The sequence below is a fragment of the Scardinius erythrophthalmus genome (assembly GCF_964197995.2).
Source record: "Scardinius erythrophthalmus genome assembly, chromosome: 6".
NCBI lineage: Eukaryota > Metazoa > Chordata > Actinopteri > Cypriniformes > Leuciscidae > Scardinius > Scardinius erythrophthalmus.
Genome location: NC_138226.1, coordinates 12,621,589 through 12,641,487, shown reverse-complemented (window position 1 = coordinate 12,641,487; position 19,899 = coordinate 12,621,589). Strand labels below are relative to the sequence as shown.

Sequence of the window (19,899 nt, the reverse complement as noted above, 5' to 3'; positions counted from 1 at the left end):
AGCATAAAGTTCACGGCACAAAGCGAAGAAATGTCGAGCGCACAAATCCTACAGTGTATCTGTCCAACAGTTTATTGATCATTTGTTTCACAGTTTAAAAATTCCAGTTATTGTGCGTTTGATGTCGATTCATAGTCCTTGTGATGTGTGTGATCTAACAAGCACACGGTAGTGAGTCGTTTAAAAACAGCAACAAACTCCAACAAAATAAAGTCATTTTATGCAAATCCACAACCTTTTATCTACAGATAATGCATTATAATGTGCATATATCATATTGGAGAGTTTTACCATGCATCCAACCGGAAGAGGCGCGCGCGCTGTTTGAATACTGAATGGAGAATGATTGACCGCCACAGAGGAGCGAAAACGAGTTTCCATAAACTTAAATGATGTAGGCCTAAATAGACTTCAGTCCCTCACATTAAGCTATGGAATGACTTCAGATGACTTTGTCACCCAAACTGACGCGGTAGTCTTCTTCGTCTTCTTTCTTAACTTCTTTTGAAATTGTTGACCGACGGGCACGCGCTGAGCTGTTGCTGTCTGAGCGCGCAACACATAGACTGTAAAAGGGCGCAACAGCGGCATTGACGGAGGGGCGGGGGCTATTTTTTTTACAGTCTATGGGCGGGGGAGTACTGGCTACTGTGTGCGATGGAAGGTCTAGAGCGGCCTGCCTGGCTGTGCATTAGGGGTGAAATGCATAACTGATGCTACTAAAATTTATACTGGCCAGCGGGGTGGCCAGTGGGGTGGCCAGGAGTCGGCCAAGGGTGGCCACGGCCACCCCTGGCCACCCCCTGGTGGCGCCATTGAAAACAATGGTACTGACATTTTAAAATATGTCAGTGCAAGTTGCTTTCAGTTAAAACAGCTCAAACATGCATTTTAGTCTGGGACTACGCTTAAGCCTTGTCTGTGGAACAATAGAGCAGGGATCAGCAACTCCGGTCCTGGAGGGCCACTGTCCTGCAGAGTTTAGCTCCAACCCTAATTAAACACACCTGAACAAGGCAATCAGTGTTTTCAGGATTACTAGATAGATACAGGCAGGTGAGTTTTTATCAGGGCTGAAGCTAAACTCTGCAGGACAGTGGCCCTCCAGGACCGGAGTTGCTGATCCCTGCAATAGAGTATAATTTAAATGCACGTGTAAAGTTTACAAACATGTTGTGTCATTTTGTTGTGTAAAAAAAAAAAAAAAAAAGTATTTTTTGTGAACAAAGTAAATGTGAACGAAGTAGAAAATGTAAAACGTCCATGTGGCATATTGCATCAACTCTATAAACAAGGCATTACAATATTGCCAAAACTTTTATATATTTTGTACTTTGGCCAGAAAATGTCATTTGGATTTAATTAAATAATATCAGATAATGATATCAACATGACACGTCATTTAACAGTTTGTTCTCTTTATAATGTCAAAGAGTAGCATTGATTTACGGCTCTGCCAGAGATGAACTAATACAAGGACAGCATATTCGGCTGCTTGTATATGACTCTACTAATCTCTTTTTATGCACATTAAATGTAATGTCTGACTTTAACGGCAAATGCTTGCAAGTCGTTTATTTTGATATTTTGCAATCTGCAGAAATACATTAAATGGGCAAACAATGGGTTAGTAAAAAAATTACCGCTCAGTGCTTAAACCATACTATTTCTTAACTGTCATTTTCAGGGATGTCTTATACCGCCCCCTGCTGGAATCATTAAATATGAAAAAGGAAACGGGAAGTTGTCGAGTAGGTATGTCGACGAAGCTGACTGTTTTCCGCAAATGATGGTTAAATCGAGGTTGCTTATAACTTCCAGCTTAAAAGACAAACACATAATTTATAGTTAAAAAAAAGATCAACTGAACACGTCAATGCCGATTGAAAAATCGGTCCCCAAAGCATGCGTGAGTCGTTTAAGGGTGATGACATTGTCATACAGTAGACAGATAGCTTAGCTTGCCTCGCAAGCCATATGATTTACATACACAAAAAAGTAGGAATTAAAACTATTCATCGACCTAGACAGTAGTTTCCTATCCGTTTCATATTTACATTATGCAGCAGTCAAATAATGAGGACAGTGAGGCCACCGTGGACGTGCATTTTACCGACCGGACTGATTCACTTGTGGCCTGGAAAGTTCCTGTGGATGTTTTTGCCATTGAAAGCCCTTTAAGAGTGAGTAATATTGAATTCATACTCCTGTATCCCTCTCATGAATCTTATGTAGACCGGGCATGCATATATAACCGAAATAAGTAGACCAAAGATGCATTTATGGATGGACTATGTTCAAATATTCGTGGACTTTTAAAATGCCATTGCATTGAACATCAAAATATCAAACCAAGTGACATTTTCAAGTAAGATAGCACCAGCACGATTTTCAAACAAAACATTTTACACAAAAAAAGTGATTTGACATTACAAAGCAATAGATAAACTATATTTGGACACCTTTTCAAACATAGCAGACATGTCCATTGTCCATTTTTATTGTGACTAAAAAAAATTGAGAAAAAACTCAAATTTTCTGTAGTTCAAGGCATCAGGTGTTTTCTTGGTTTGACATTTGTGTTATCAAATGCAAAAGTTAATGGTCCATATTGACATGATAGCACCATGCAGTTATAGAGTTGCTGGCTGCACATTTATGCTGTGAATGTGTCATGCTCTATTGAATTGAGCTCTGGTGATTGTGAACTAATCTTCACCGTAATCTTATTTAATGAGCCATAAGCTGATATAATCTTTCGCCTAATGATATAGCCTAATGCAAGCATCATTTGATGATTAAGCAGTCGAGATACGGTTGTATAAGTTGTGTAGCTGGTAAAATTTTAATTTTCTGTTGAATGCCTGTAACTTGGAAAAGACTGGCTTTTTTTGTTGGTATAAAGTGTCACAACGGCTAGTTAACCTTTTGACTAATGGAGTTTTTGAAATATTTATGGAGATTTGGACATCAGTGGTGTGACTTTAATTTTCCTGACAGCTTCTTTGTTCCTCATTGTAAAAAGGAAAATAGGAACTTGGGGAAATAACATTCTCATTGTAAAAGTTTTTGAGTCAATCCAGAATTTTTGTGTGGTTTGGTTCCGTATGGTTTATTTATTTATTTATTTATTTATTTATTTATTTATAATTTATCAGTACACTGTGTTTTAAAGGTGTCTTAAACTTCCACCATAATCTGTTTAATGGCATCTTATGATGTATTGAAGTAGTAGCCAGTGCTTTCAAGAAATGGAGATTTATTATATTCCTCTGCGTCCTTTGAGTTTAGGTCTGAAATATTGGAGTAATTTACAAGTCAAGTAGCTGAGTGAATAAACAAAAACAATAAATAACAACCCATAATGGACTCATTTGTTTGCTTTTTTTCCCTACAAGATTATTATGACATTGGAGTGGTGAATAGGTGTGTTTGTTATGGCTGAAGAAATTTTCCACTTGACGTCACTTTTGTTGAGCTGTTACACAAATCCTAGTCATCAGACAGCCTTAAGTCAAGTTATAGACATTGTTATTATAATGTACTATAGAAATGACTTGTTTCAACTACCCTTTTTTATACAGTCCAGTTTAGAGATTAATTTACCACAGTGACGCACTACAGAGTTTTTGTCAGTTTGTCATGCCTGGTGATAAATTAGCATTTGTTCATAAGACTTTGGGGTGTAATACACAATAATGCAAGCATTGATATCCAAAGACTAGAAGTTGTCCATAGCACAAGTAGGTTATATTTGAGTCAGGCAACATGTTTCTGGTGTGTGCAATTTTCCAAATAGGGTGGAAACCTTGAGTTGAATGGAAATGGGATGAGAGCATACTAGAGATAGAAAATAGTCTGCTGTTGAGAATGGAAAAAAATGGAAAATCTGTTCCATTGTGTTTTGCAATATGGAAACAGGAAGCAACATGTATTACAATGCTGATGGTTCCGGTTCTAAAATATGATTGAAGGAGCAGGACATGTAACCACCATAGACATTAGCTATGTTTACATGGACACCTTTTGTTTCTTTCAGTCATAATGAAATCATTCCGATTGATGAATCTGAACGAAGTTTACATGAACGCTAAATAAAATGATCGGGTTGATGTGCACATCTAGGTCTGTCACAAGTTTCAAATCGAATTTGATCTTTTGACACACCACAGGAATATACAGAGTTTCCTGCTGTTGGCACATACTAGCCATCCTCCTTTTCTTTGTTTTAAAAAGCAGTCTTAAAGGTGGTATCAGTGATTTCAGGCCCAAAAATATTTTTTATCACATTCATCTAATCTTTCCTAACGATCCGCTAGCTGCCCGCCCCATAAGCATGCCGTCAAAAAAACGCGTCTCTGTAGGCAGCCTAGGCTCTGAGATCTGCACACAAAAACAAATGGTTTAGCCAAACACTCAAAACCAAAACAAATAGTGTTCCAACCAATCACCGACAGGGGGAGGGTGTTGTGAGGTTTTGTGCTCGTGCACGGCTGCACGCAAAGTCAGAGCTGAAGAAAAAGCTGGCTCAAAACCTCACAACACCCTCCCCCTGTCGGTGATTGGTTGGAACACTATTTGTTTTGGTTTTGAGTGTTTGGCTAAACCATTTGTTTTTGTGTGCAGATCTCAGAGCCTAGGCTGCCTACAGAGACGCGTTTTTTTGACGGCTTGCTTATGGGGCGGGCAGCTAGCGGATAGTTAGGAAAGATTAGATGAATGTGATAAAAATATTTTTGGGCCTGAAATCACTGATACCACCTTTAATATTAGCCGCTTTCCGACCAAGTAGTTACAGGAACTTAGTTATAGGAACTGTCCATTTCTAAACAGTTCTATGAACTACTCTCCCCAAACTCGGTTTTGCTGTTTGCGTTCGCACTGGCCAAGTGGCCATAGGAACTGGTAGGAGGGGTAAGGGAGTGACGCAAGCACGGTGACTTTTATTTTGACGGCGCTGAGAACGCCAGAGCAAACAATGCTCGCATTCTCTGTGTTTATTAGTTAGCGATCTGTCTAAGTTGCGTTGGATTTTCTCTTCAGCATTAAGGTTTAGAGACCCATATATCACTGTTTTCCATGTTTGTATAGTTAGTTTCTGGAGTAAATATATAGGCTATAATCTGTGTGTTTACATTCTAGCTGTTTTAAAAATGGCGGGTGCTGGTGTTCCGCGTGCGTTCGGCCAGTCAGCGTACACTAACGTCACGTTAGAACTAAAATCGTCCCTAGTTCCTGCGGTGCGAACACGCCGACATCCGGGTACTTTAGCCAATAGTTCTAGGAACTGTGAAAAGGTTCCTCCGGTCGGAAAGCGGCTATTATCTATTTCAGGTCCTAATTAGGAGACAACGAGCACATGAAGCTTTGCACCATGCTGCTTATATATTTCAAGCAGTAAACACACCCCTTCCTGCGTCCAAAACAAGGCGTCTGCAGATGAGAGTCTGAAGGAAGGACTCCCGCCCCCCAGAACGCGATCGCGAATAGTCCGACGGAGGCCCCGCTTCCGCTACCTTCCGCTGGTCCCTGCCCCATGCTTGGGACGGCCCTGCTGATAAGACAATGTTGTCCTGCACCTCTTCACAGACGATGAGTGGAGGGACAATTTTAGAATGACATGACATTTATAAAACTTTATACCATGGTCTGTCTGAATACTCGATTCTGATTGGCTGGAAGGAATTAAACCGGTTAATGCACAGGTCATTCCACACCGTTTAATTCCTAGTCAGTTTAAAGGGGTGGTATAATGCCCTTTTCACAAGATGTAAACTAAGAGTGTGTATGTGAAGTTTTAGTTCAAAATACCCCACAGATATTTTTATATAGCATGTTAAAATTGTCTTTTTTTGAGGGTGAGCAAAAATGCACCGTTCTGTGTCTGTTCCTTTAAATGCAAATGAGCTGCTGCTAGTGGCACAGAGGGCGGAGCTTCAACAGCTGTATGTGTGTGTGTGTGTGTGTGTGTGTGTGTGTGTGTGTTAGCAGCTCCGATTACCTCACACAAACATGGGGCCATCCTTAAAAATATTCTTGTTTGCCGTAACCCGACCGACCCTGTCAATTTAGTACCGACCCAATTATTTATTTATTTCCCCTTTTAGTCCGACCGACTTGCCGGTTGTAAACTTGCGTTAAGACCGACCAATTTTTTTTTTAACTCTTCAAACAACTAATACAAATGCAATAAAATAATATAAGTTATTAAGTATTGTGAATATAAATTGCTTAGACATACATACAAACATAAGCTACGTTCTTTCTTTTAAATAAAAACTCGTGGCGCGTCATTATGTTTACACCAGGTTTACGCATGTCACACTACGGCCTGCAGGCTAAGATCGCTCCGTTTCATTCACTGTCAATGGTTCGCGCTTGGTAATGATGGCTGCGGCTTTACTCTAAAGATTATTTCATTTTTATGTTGTTGAATATGGTTTATTAAAAAATAAACATGTGAAAGCGTGTTATATAGGCTACATGTCATGTTTTAGTCAGTAATGACGACGCTACTGCAACACGCATCGCCGCAGATGAGAAGCTAAGCATCAACGTGCTATCGCAAATCAAAGTGAAAGTAAGTCGCAGACGCTTAACACACGATCATCTTCATTAAATGTAAAGAAACGAAATGATCTTACCAGGGCTGTTTCCGCTTTCTCTTATTGCGGGCTTTGATTCAGAAATTTTAGCTGTTGACCAATAAAATAATAACTGTTGCTTTCGGTGCACTGCATTAAATCTGCATATAGCGGGAATTGAAGATCGGTTATATCCGCAAAAAAACAACAACACACATCTATGTAACCAGGTGTAAATAATTGAATCGTTTTGATCAATCAGATTGCAATCCGATCTGAGAAAACGCAAAGTGGCCTGGTGTAAACAGCCCCTAGACATCGGTGAAAAATGTTCTCTCAAGACCCCCCCGACCCCGATTTTTTTTTTATTATTAAAAAAATATACTTTTTTATATTATTTTTTATATATATAAAAAAATAAAGACCTACCTACCGACCCTTTTTTTCTTTTTTTTTTGCTGTTACTGCAAACCAAAATATTTTTAAGGATGGCCTGGACTGAAAATTTCAAACACGTTTAGCCATTTATGTTCAAACCGGATTCAGAAAGATGGAGAGACTCAAGAAGTGACAACATGTAGAAGCAACAGGACATTTCTGAATGGTTAGTTGATGAATTTATGTAGCTTATGTGTAGTTATCTTCTAGTCATTGATTAGCATATTCTGTCTTAAAAATCTATAAATCGTGTTCCGGGGGCGGGGTTTATGTAAATTTTAGGGTTGGTGATGTCACTAATCCAGGAGGAATATTATGTAGTTACTACCTTGTTTAGTCCTTAAAAAGCTAGTTCTTTAAAAGCAAATATCTCCCTTTGCTTTGAACTTTGTGAATTGTAACTTTGCAGATGTTGTTTATGCTCAAACCAACAACAGCTTGTTCAGTCCATCATACGTCATTACCTTATAGTTCTACGTCATTGCACATGCGCAGAACTCTCCAGTTTCGGTTTTCAATCTGTTCAAGTGTTTACATGGCCTATCGAACAATCCGAATGAAATTTAAATAGAATTTGGCCAATTAATTCCGATTGATGTGGTTACATCATGTGACTTTCTTATTTTGACTGTGCTACTAGTCCGATTACAGATGGATTATTAGGGTAATGTAAACGCAGATTCAGTTAGTGATCAATCAGTATGAGTTTTTCAATGGCAGAAACATTTTGGTCATCTTGAGTTTTTTTAAAAATGCGTTTAGCCTACATTCTTGTGGAGTTGCCTTGTATGAAGCTGTTGTAAAATAGCTGATGTACTTGTTATTGAATAATAAATTGAATTCTGCGTTAATGGGTAAAGTTACTACTGCAGTTTGTCTAACATCATCCTTTAGGTTGAAAACATATTCTATACAATTATGCTCCCAGTGTGACATTAGACTTCAATCGCCCCTATAGAAAGCATATTTACACTGTCTGAATCGTTCCCTATCCCCTTTATAGTGCACTATGTGCCATTCACCATGTAGAAAATACTAAATGTGTGAAAAGGTGATCCATATTGGCTGAAGTGAGAGACGCTTATATCTTCTAAATATGAATTTTGTCATTGTTTTGGAGCACACTAGTTTATAAATAAACTTAAGGCTAACATATTCATATTAAAAGCCAAAATAACTTAAATTTTGATTTCATGGGGAATTTAAACGTACAGTATGTAATTTTTTTCACCGCTAGGGGTCGCTAACCTCTTACAATAACAAAGGCATAGTTTGATGAGGCAATATTTGCTAAGAATTATGTATCTTGTCGTCAACGTCAAGCCAACCGATCTAATAATGTTTATGGATGAGTAAATACATCAATGTTTTTATCATGACTGTGATATGAAGCAGGTCGGGATTGCTAAGAGACAGCTATCAGCTACACACGCGACGCGAGTCCCGCGGATATAAAAGGAATATGGACATTTCATTCTACCGAACTACACGCAAGTGCAGAAGTACTTCTCACAGGTCAGTTTATTAGACAAATAAAACTTGTGAGGTAACACAGCGCTGTTTCACTTGGTCTAACATTACACTAGCACACTAAACTGCATTTGAATGTGTTGAAATGTATGTTATTCTGTGTTAGTTTGTCTGTATGAGACTAGCAGTGAGCTAGATCAACATTAGAATAACATACAGATCATATTCTAACATTTTATTATTGTTGAACTATATAACATTGATTAGTTTTATGTAAATGTGCTCACCTGTTTAATAAAGTACATGTAGGAGCGGTCGAAGTCTCGGACGTGGAGCTCTCGTTTATAATACTGTCTATGGGAGCTCTCTGCATCTCGAAAACACAGCGCTGATATTGATTCTCGTTTTAGTTCTCCTTTTTTAGCCAAAGTCTGCTTGCCATGGTCCATAATGTTTGAACGAAACAACAACAGCGTGCAAATAGACATTGTGAACTACACAGTTGTCCACGTCTGTCGCCTTGGTTACTATCAGAGGGCTCTGGTTTCTATGGCAGTACGAGCGGAAACCAGGGCGAACGCTGATATGACGCCATTGACGACGACAAAACGGAAATAAAGAAACGTGACGTGTCTTCGAATTAAATTACAAATTTCTCCTGGTTTGAAAGTTGTTGGAAACAGTCGGGATAATGTAAGTACACAACTAAAAAAAAATATATAGTGATTTTTGCTATTTTTAAAGCAAAAAAGTTACATATTGTACCTTTAAGAGAAGTAGATAGATTTTGGTAAGCCTAAAGCCACACAAACTTTAATTGGGTGCATGTTTTCATGCACAAGTTTCACTGGAATAAACAGTTTCTTTTTGCATTTTCACCAGTTCTTAGCTCGTAATTTGACTTCTTTTTTTTCTTCTTTTTTTTTTACCTCCATAATGCAGATGATCATCATCTCCGCCCCAGCAAACAAACCTAATTTCAGAACCTATCATTGTAGTATCATCTTCCACCCTCAGTTCTTTGAACTTGGCTATTTACAGTGGAACAGTTGTAAACAAACTAGTGCAATACATGCAGTTTTGTGATCCACCTGTATGCTGTTTTCCATCTGCTTTCAACTCAAGCTAATGACCATTTAACAGCGTGGGAGGTCTAAAGTCTTAAAGGGATAGTTCACCCTAAAATGAAAATTAAGTCATAAATTATTCACCCTGTGTTGTTCTAATGCTGTATGCCCTTCTTTCTTTTATGGATGACAAAATGAGATATAAAAAAAAAAAAAGTCCCGATCGCGCTTGCAAGTGAATAACGTCCAGCATCAATCTTTTTTAAAAAGTCTGATCCCATGCGACACATATCGTACATTCAAAGTGCTCTGGTAAACGATATGAATTTGAATGTGTTATTTAATTCTGACCTTAGCCTTTGGTCTGTGCATGGATATGTGATGTGAGACTCTATTAGCGTTGCAGTTCACTCTATCTCACCCAGAAAAAGCACACGTTGTGAGAAATCAAGATTTAATAAAACTCGACAAGAAATATAACACCTAGAAATCCCCGAAAGAACATCCGAGTACTTTCTTCACTGAGTTCAATATCTCCGGACCGGAGTCACAGTCAGAATGACAGTTGACAGATGTGAACACGTTAACTTCGTTACGACGAACACAACGGATACATTTACCTCTACCTTCTCTTACTCAGAGAAGAAGGATGGGAAGGTACATGGATGGTATTTCATGTCACGTTTTTGTTCTTAATTGCTCTCAACAGCCAAAAATCTTTCTCCTGCCACATTCACCATTTGCTTATAATATAAATTTTGTTATAATATAAATTTTGTTCAAGTTTCCACATGTACAACCTATATTCACAATATACATGAGGATCATCTTCTGTTTTTATGACTATGTGTTGCAAACAAAGAAATTTGTGTCTATTGTTAACATGTGAAAGTGTTGTGTAGTTTAGGCCATTGTAAATTGAAACATAAATCAAAAGCATAATTTCCAAGGCTTTATTGATCTTTGCTGCTTTAGTTTAACTAGTTAAGAAACACTTTTCTGGGATATGTTACACTGTCTAGTTTCACTGTATATTTTCTCTGCAGGCAATAAATGTGTCAAAATGTGTGACTTTTTTTTGTGTGTGAGGTTATTCACAGTCAGCTGAGTTTCTCATGATGAAAAAATCCACTTTGGTTGCTGCTTTCTGTGGAAAGTCTGGAAGGAGTTTTGACACTTGCTCTGTGCGACATGGGTCCTCGAGCTGTCATAAACTCAGCTGGGTGTCTTAGTGGAAAATATAAGCTGTTTTTTTAAATGTGTCAGATGAATTCACATTCTCTGAGTAAACCTATTCTGATATCAAAACCACAGCTAGGGTCTTATAAGCAAAACACTGACTCATTTAGAAACTTTCTTGGAAGTTCGAACCCACTTCCTGAATTGGTGCTTCTAAACATGAAATGTGCCATGTAAGTGGACAAATGAGTGACATCAGCCTGTAGGCTAAGTCATGCTCATAGTTTCTGAAAGCTTGAAATGGAGCTAAGTCCTGACCTTAACCTCAGGTCAGTTCCGGCTATTATTTTTAGGTAGGCTAATAATATGTGCTCTCTACACCTTGTGCCATGGCCCACTTTCCACAGAAAATAATACTTAATAATTTCCTTTGGGGGTAGACAAGAATTTAATTTGCCATTTAACAAAATAATGACCTGTTACTTGCGTAATACGTAATTATTTTATCCACATAAAGTTATTTTTAAGTTCTTAATTTGCCAATACATAAATGGTAAATATAAGAATTGAAGTTCCTTTACATTGACGGTAGATAATTTAATTTGCTTTTACTTTGATAATTATTATTATTATTACTATTAATAATAAAGTAACATCAAATTAAGGCAAATTCAGTTGTAAAATAATAATAATAATTATTATTATTATTATTATTAAATACTTTTCAAAACTTTATTTGCAGTAGATGATATTTTTCCTGCTGTAACTTTTACGTTTGATAATCCTTTTATTTGCTGTAACTTAAACAGTACATAAGAACCTAAAGTTGTAATTACAGTAACGGTAGATTTGTCATAACTTTGATGGACTTAGCTAATATTTTGGATCTAGCCATTTGAAAATGAGGAATTCAACTTGTTTTACGCTTCTGAATGGAAAGAAATGGTTTTAATGTATAATGTTTTTCATAATAACACCTGTCAGATGCTTTCCACCCCTATAAAAGCATACACAAAATACAGCAACACAATGCTGCTCTGTTCACCTTTTTCCACCTTGTTTCTTTCTCTTTGTTATTTGGTTTCATGTTTTTTTTTTTTTGCTTTTCCATTCTCTAATAAGAGGCTTTGTTCCACTGGAATCCCAGCTTTTGACTAAAACATCTGCACACATGACTGACAGATGCCTATGGCTAGTGTAGATCGTATCTCTTATCTCTTTACCAGATTGAGCGGTGGAAAGTTTGTGTGGAAAGAATGGGAAGAATGTTCACTTCAAGGTTTTATATAATTTGAGAGATATAATTAGTCAGTAAATAGAGATAAAAGAAATGTGCTTGTGATTATGTGCATGGACTGAAGAATAGTCAGAGTTAGTTATGTTCTGTTTTGGATGTTAAAATCCATTCGAAATCCGTCTCCAGCATCCCACAACTTTTTCCAGTGCACTTTTCACCTCTTCTGTACTCTCTACTCTCCTCTGTAATAAAATGGCAATAATAATAAATGTAAAAAATGTTTTAGAAAGTAGTCTCTTATATTCTTATAGAAGGCTATGTTTATTTGATTAAAAAAAAAAAAGTAAAACGGCAATATTGTGAAATATTGTTACAATTTACAAAACTGTTTTCTGTTAAATGTATTTTAAAATATAGTTTATTCCTGTAACAGCAAAGCTGAATTTGCAGCATTGTTACTCAAGTCCTCAGTGTCACATGATATTACAGAAATCATTTGAATATGCCGATTTGGTGTACAAGAAACATTTTTAATTATATGTCATATAAAAATGGTAGTGCTTCTTTATAGTTTTGTGGAAACCGTGACCACTTTTTTTCAGGATTCTTTGATGAATTGAAAGTTCAAAAGAACATCATTTATTTGAAATATAAATACTTTGTAAGATTACATTGTGTCATTTTTATTTGCATTTAGCATTTTTTTCTCAATGCTGTCCACAGACCAGCAAGGTTTTTTTCTTTTTCTTTTTCTTTTTTTTTTTTTTGGAGAACTGCATTTTAAGTGTTATCAATCCTATAAATATTCCCAATTTTAATTAAAAGGCCAAATGTGTTTACCTTAGAAAATTACAGTTAATCTCTGTGCATCAGCATACTGTCTTCAGTTTCAGTAGCCTATTTAGTAATAGTCTCGATGTTTACACAATCGAAGGGAGAATATGGATAGTGTTTCTAATACTTGCAAGACTCGGAGAGAATAACGTCATGCAGATCAGTGTTAAAAATAAGTCTGACAATGTGACAGCTGAATGCCACTTAAACAGATAGCAAAAGAAAAGCTGCTCTTCAATAATAACAGGACAAATCCACAGCCCCTGGAGTCAGACAGGAGAAAACGAGAGGAATTAACACCCATGGAAAATATGCTGCGGGCAGCGCTTGATAACACAGCTGCCCTTCTGCCCAGCTCAGCTGATTTAGATTTTCCATCAAGATGGGAGGGGAAGCGTAAAAGAGATATACAGTGAGATGAGCGATACAGATTATTGTTTTACCACACCGTGTGTCCTGAAATAGTGTGACTGAATTGAGCAGAGATTGGCCGAACTGAATCTGAGCCGCATGGAAAGCAGTGTCACATAGTTTCCAGGACTTGCACTCTCAGGGTGTGTGTGTGTGTGTGTGTCTATGATTAGTCAGCAGAGCAATTGGTTTCAGTACAGAATGGAAAAGGTGAGGCGGAGTCTGCAGTGGGCGGAGCCTGTTGTTGTGCAGTTGTGAGGGACCTTTATATAAAACGAGACGGATGAGTGAGCTGCAGTCTTACCAAGCATTCCAGACGTTTGATCCGTGGTGCAGGAGCACAGGCGATTCCAGAAGATTCTCTCTCGGCAAAGTAGCATCACGTGACCACAGTCGCCTACAAAGACGCTGGGCTTATATTTGTGTATGCATTACTCAGTTTGACCCATTTCCTTTCTGAAAATGCTCAAGGCTCTCCGCGGGACTGAGACCGTCTGAGAAGTACAGGGAAAGCAGGAGCGAAGAGGGTGATTTCGAAAGCATTTGTTTCCTGAAAGCAGGCGTCATTCGTGTCCTCACGCTGGGGAAGGCAAAACGGACACGTCTCAACCCCTCCTGCCCTTTACGTTCTCTAAGCTCTCAAGTCCTCCGGAGGATCCGTCAACGGGCTTCAGTCATGCACCTGAAAACCATGAAGTGCAACCCTTTCTGCCTTATCGCTTCCTTAGAGGATCTGGATATGTTTAACAGACCCGAAGAGAGGGTAAGGCTTCATTGGCATGGTGCCTTACAATATTGAAATAGCATTACACTTTAAATAAATACTAGAAAAGAAAAATACATTAAACTGCTGGAATATAGTTGTTTCAGCCATTAATCAGAATGAATGACAATAATAGAAAGAGATCCGAAAGCTGTTTGAATACCCTTATATAACCTTTTGTCTTTATTGATGATGACTAAATTTGATTTGTGCTTTGTGTGGTTTGGGGTTGACCAAATGACCTACTTGTGTGTAATTTATGTATTAAGCTAATGATCAGTTGGTTGGTTGTTGTAGGGGTGGTTAAGTTAGATCATGGAATAAGATGCTGTTGGGACATTTAATGAGCGTTTGTATGGACAGTTTGGGGTTTTTGAATCTGACGTAAGCTCTTACGCACACATGCATACACTGCACTTAACTTGCCCAATAGGAATAACCCAGGATTTGTGGATCATACTCTACTAAATCTCTGCATAGCTTGAAATGGTCCATCAGGATAGTACGTCTGCATGTTCACACTGTGCAGCAAGTCTCTGTTACCTTGGAAACCAATATCTTGTCGAGCACTGGCAGACGTGGTCATTTTTAGGATGTGTATTAGATTAGTACTATGTGCGTCAGTAAGGTTTAATATAGAAGCGTTTACTGAATAACAATCTGGCAGTATCCCCAAAAACAAGATAAATGGATTCAGCACCATAAAGTCTTACAAGCACAGCCTCGCCACAGGGTGGTTGGTAATCAAGTGGTTTAGGATTAAGTTTTTTTTTTATAAAGGTTGCCTGTCTGAGCCTAAATGGAGGCTTTATCAGTAATCAGATTACTCCACAGGGAATGTTTATTTATGTACTCTTCTTGCTTCAACAGCAAAATGTTCATTTCTTACTGCTGTTTCCATGAAGATACATAGTCAGATGTATTAATTTGAGATGTTTTCCTCTCACCCACAGGCTAGTTTTGAGGATCTGTTCCGTGCCTTTGACCGAAACGTCACCTTCCAGTTCTTCAAGAGTTTCCGTCGGGTGAGGATAAACTTTACCAATGCTCTGGCCGCTGCGGAGGCAAGAGCAAAACTCCACAAAAGTGACTTCAACGGCAGGGAGGTGCGACTGTATTTTGCCCAGGTATGTCACCTAAAAGTAGCCTATAAAAATATCTGTGTGTAAAATATTTTTTGTATTATTTGTGTATATTAAAGGGTTAGTTCACCCAAAAATGAAAATTCTGTCAGTAATTACTCACCCTCATGTTGTTCCAACTGCGTAAGACCTTCGTTCATCTTCGGAACACAAATTAAGATATTTTTGATGAAATCTGAGCCATGTCTCACTCCTCCATAGGCTGCTATGTGACCGAAACTTGCTGGCCCAGAAAAGTTATTAAAGAGATCGTTAATATAGTCCAAGTGACTCCAGTAGCTCAATCTTAAGTTTATCAAGCGACGAGAATACTTTTTGTGCGCAAAAACAAACAAAAATAACGACTTTATTCCACTATTCATTTCCTTCTCTCTGGACCTCTAGTTGGTTCGCGTAGTGTTTTTGCGCAGCGCGTCTGTGTTACACGTCACCACGTAGGCTCACTATTGGCCGAAGTGGGTCATGTGTGTGATGCGTGATGACGTGCAACACAGACGCGCAGCGCAAAAACACTACGAGGCCCAGAGAGAAGGAAATGAAAAGTGGAATAAAGTCGTTATTTTTGTTTGTTTTTGCGCACAAAAAGTATTATCGTCGCTTGATAAACTTAAGATTGAGCCACTGGAGTTACTTGGACTATATTAACGATCTTTTTAATAACTTTTCTGGGCCAGCAAGTTTCGGTCACATAGCAGCCTATGGAGGAGTGAGACATGGCTCAGATTTCATCAAAAATATCTTAATTTGTGTTCCGAAGATGAATGAAGGTCTTACGCGGTTGGAACAACATGAGGGTGAGTAATTACTGACAGAATTTTCATTTTTGGGTGAACTAACCCTTTAAGATTATAAAATTAATATATAATTGTATCATTTAATAACAATAAATATCTTTATTATCTTTAATTTTATTATTTTTATAAAAAATGTTTTAACTTGATTCTGATTGGTCAGTTGTGGCATTCTGCAGTCAGATGTTTGTATAAATGACTTTTCACTTTGCGTCAGGGTTTATTTTACAATAACAATGAACTGACTATAACTGTATAAACAAAACAACTAAATAATAGCATTGTTATTATATAGTAAATTATTTAATAAATATTTGTATTTTTCTATTTTTTATATATATATATATATATATATATATATATATATATAATGACCAACTGACTGTACATTATTCCTTAATTGTTACTGTTTATTGCATCACACCTGGTTATTTGCCTGTTTTTTGTGTACTTATTGTCACAAAAAAAATGTATCTTTCTTTTTCCTAGTCTGTGCACATTGGCAGTCCACACCTGGAGCCTCCTAAACCAGATAAGCAGTTCCTCTTGTCCCCTCCTCCGTCACCTCCTGTGGGTTGGGAGCAGGCAAAGGACGCCACACCTGTCATTAACTATGACCTTCTGTGTGCCATCTCCAGACTAGGGCCAGGTACAACACATGTAACGTCTCACATTCTCAATGAATCTTTTTTCTGAATGGTCCATACTTCTGAAATAGGTCAGCGATTAAATTATTAATTTCATTTGCCCTGCTTTGAGCTTCTAAGAATAAATTCTCTCTGTACGGCAGGTGAAAAGTATGAGCTCCAGCCAGGAACTCCCACCACTCCCAGCGTGGTTGTTCATGTTTGCGAGAATGATCAAGAAAGCTCAGGAAATGAGGAGGACATGGATGGTGGCAGACGTCCACGTCCAAAAATCATCCAGACCCGTCGTCCAGAATATACTGTCACGCAGTGATCCTAGGGAACCTCTCATTGTGCCATAATCTTTGCTTTACTATCACAAGACCCTCTGGGGGATCTGCAGAGGCACCCAGTTGGTTCTCCTGACCACTAGAGGACGCCTTAAGACAGAACCTCAGCCCTGTGGAGAGAGACATGATGTATATGTCCACTGTCTCATAGGACAATGGGGTTCACTGCATGCGTTCGTTCGATGGTAGAGTGACTCATGTTTCTGCAGGCTGGGAGTTTTCAAGAGTGCTTTCATTGGTAACTGTGGCCATGGAGAACATCAGTCTCATATTGTGTAGTGCTTTTTGGATCTTGGGAAGCATGTTGAATCCCAGTCATTGGGTGTGTTGATATGATTACTTTGTGTTTCCTTTTAGTTTAGCTTGATATTTTCAAGCTCTTATTTAATTAACACTCAAGTGCAAGATTATTGGAACTTGAACTAGAGTAAATATTTTGTCATAAAATTATTTTTCCCATTCATATGGCAATTGTAAGTCTCATTCCACCTTGTGCCTCAGCATGTTCCTAAATTACAGAATCACAATTTAGTGCTCTCGTATGACTGACATTCTTACTTGTCTAGATGTCCACAGCTTTTTTTTCTGGGGGAAGGTGAGTTAGGCTATATGAGAGTCCAATGTTTTAACGTATTTAACAAAACATACTTTTTTAAAAATTCCCCAAATAGTCTTTAAGATGTGTTTTTAGGATGTACTGAAAGGAATGGTCCTCAATTTCATGCACTTGAGTCATTTGTAGGACCATAACACTGTAATCAGTTTTGATTGAGGACTGTTACACTCTTTACCAGGATGAACATCAATTGATTTTATTACATGGAGCTTAATAATATATTTCTGATGCCTTTTAATGTTTGTAATGTCTGTATATAATGGTATATGTTGTTTTGTTTTTTGTATTTTACTTGGTTTTGAAAATGTCACTGACTTGGAAATGGCTTGGGTGTTTGTCCTGTCATAAGTAACAGCCATAACATGTCATTAAAATAAGTTGTTTTTCTTCACAAAGTTGTTCTGGCCTTTTTAAGCAAAACTGTATTTTAGTCTGCAATATTGTGAGTGTTCTGACTTTCAGCCCACATGCCTCTTGAGTTTTATGCATTTAGTCATTTTCAAAAGATGACTCAGCGTACATCCAGTATGCTGGTATGGCAATCATGACGCAAGTCGAGGACTTTTCAAGGATATGTCTCTCTTTCTTTTTTTTTGCCTTGAAATAAAATCTGTAAAAGTCTCAAATGCCTTCCTGCCTGCCTCAATGTACGCCATTGTTCAACTTGCGTGTGGAGTTATTTAGCATCAAGGTCAAGCTGGCAGAGGTGATAGAAATGTCTACAGTCTCCATGTGACTCATTCCCATCTCCACCAACATATCTTTTAACTAGCTTGTTAAAGTAAAAAAGATACATTGAAAAACATCACTCTGTCCTACATAACTGTTAATTAGGGATGGGGCTGATCTGTTCAGAATTTCATTGGTCTTTTTTCAGACTCAGACTTTTCTCCCTGAAGAAGCTGATGACCTTGGCTTGTTATATTCATTAAAGCTGTTGACATTTTAAGAGGGTTGGATCATTGAGTAAGTCTCTCCATGTTCATAATGGGGTGGAACCATGATCTCAGATACTATCCTGTCTTCCTTAGTCTTTTTTTTTAAGGTACGACACAAGAGGACTAGCAGGAAAGATTCACAACACAATTTTTGGCTTCTAAAGTAAACCAAAGGTTCATTTCCACCAAAGACTATAAGGTATGTTTGTTATAATCTTTTTATTTTATATTCTTTTCTTACTGAAAAAAATGTATGTTTATATGTTGATTATATTTTATACTGAGCACTTGTTGGCTGCATTGCCTGCACAAGGTTTCATTTTCCAATTTAAAATAAAATATATAAACTTATGTATCAATTTTGCATACCGTTCACCAGTGCTTGAGTATTATTGTTATGTTATTAATTATATTTTAATATATAGCTAAATGTAATTTATTCAGCAGGCTGTACTCCAGTCTTCAGTGCACATGATCCTTCAGAAAGCATTCGATGCTGATTTGGTGCTCAATAACTTCTTATTATCAATATTGAACCATTATGCTGTGGACACCGTATTATTGTGGAAACCGTAATACTTTTTTTCCACAATTCTTTGAGCACAAGAAAGTTCAAAAGAGCAGCATTTATTTGAAAAATATACTTTTTTTCCACAATTCTTTGAGCACAAGAAAGTTCAATAGAGCAGCATTTATTTGAAACATATATCTTTTGTCACATTTTAAATGTCTGTAATGTCACTTTTGGTCACTTTAATGCATCATTGCTGAATAAAAGTATTGTTATCTTACTCTTACAGATCTCAGACTAGTGTGTATACATAAGTACAATTATTTTCAAACATTTAGGCTTTAGCATTTAGATCAAAATAGTAAAATGATGAGAAACAAATTCAGTCAGGTGTGTTCAAACTTTTGACTGGTTTAATATATTTGGCTATAAGTATTCTATCAGATAAATTAAATTAGAAGTTATGAAACATACTAATGATGGATCCTATCTGTATTTATACTTATTGAGTTTGCTGTCTGTATCAACAGTGGGGAGAATGCTAGAGCAGAACTACACAGTTGTGCATTCTCTGCTGGTATCCTGGTTGCAGCACTACTTTAATGAGACATGGGCAATGGGAGCAGCTCCATACGTGCCTCCACATCATCCACCTTTGCATATGAGTGGAACTCCAGTGAATGATCAAGGTCACGGCATGATCTACATCTGTCTGATGGTGGGACTCTTCAGTTTCTTTACCTTTGGCATCATGTTCAGCTATATCCGCTCAAAGAAGGTGGAGAACTCACAGGATCCGTATCATCAGTATATAGCTAAAGACTGGGGTAGTATAGCATCTCCTGTGGTCATCAGCAACCCATCTGCTCTGGGACACCTTCCAGGGTACAGTGGAAGACACCAGGAGTGGGCCTAGGTTAATGTCGTTGACTTCTTTTATCT

At 37.7% G+C, this 19,899-nt stretch overlaps 1 protein-coding gene across 3 annotated transcripts; it reads left to right on the top strand.

Moving 5' to 3' along the window:
• The first annotated feature begins 1,724 nt into the window (after nt 1-1,724).
• On the top strand, nt 1,725-17,903 carry rcan1a (regulator of calcineurin 1a). Of its 3 annotated transcripts, XM_081368507.1 has the most exons (5): nt 1,725-2,183; nt 13,692-13,983; nt 14,937-15,110; nt 16,406-16,565; nt 16,707-17,903. In XM_081368507.1, the coding sequence occupies exons 2-5, from the start codon at nt 13,897-13,899 to the stop codon at nt 16,874-16,876; spliced, it is 591 nt and encodes a 196-aa protein (XP_081224633.1). In that variant the 5' UTR covers nt 1,725-2,183; nt 13,692-13,896; the 3' UTR covers nt 16,877-17,903. The 3 variants fall into 3 exon arrangements, with proteins under 3 accessions (XP_081224633.1, XP_081224631.1, XP_081224632.1); XM_081368505.1 differs by lacking the exon at nt 13,692-13,983 and having other exon boundaries at nt 1,727-2,183; XM_081368506.1 differs by lacking the exon at nt 1,725-2,183 and having other exon boundaries at nt 12,953-13,983.
• The last annotated feature ends 1,996 nt before the right edge of the window (nt 17,904-19,899 follow it).

Excerpts from the sequence above, each read along its gene's own strand:
- rcan1a (XM_081368505.1), top strand. The coding sequence starts at position 2,061 with ATGCAGCAGTCAAATAATGAGGACAGTGAGGCCACCGTGGACGTGCAT. Across the intron at positions 2,184-14,936 it reads CCATTGAAAGCCCTTTAAGA|GCTAGTTTTGAGGATCTGTT; the intron begins GTGAGTAATATT and ends TCTCACCCACAG. Across the intron at positions 16,566-16,706 it reads CATCTCCAGACTAGGGCCAG|GTGAAAAGTATGAGCTCCAG; the intron begins GTACAACACATG and ends TCTGTACGGCAG.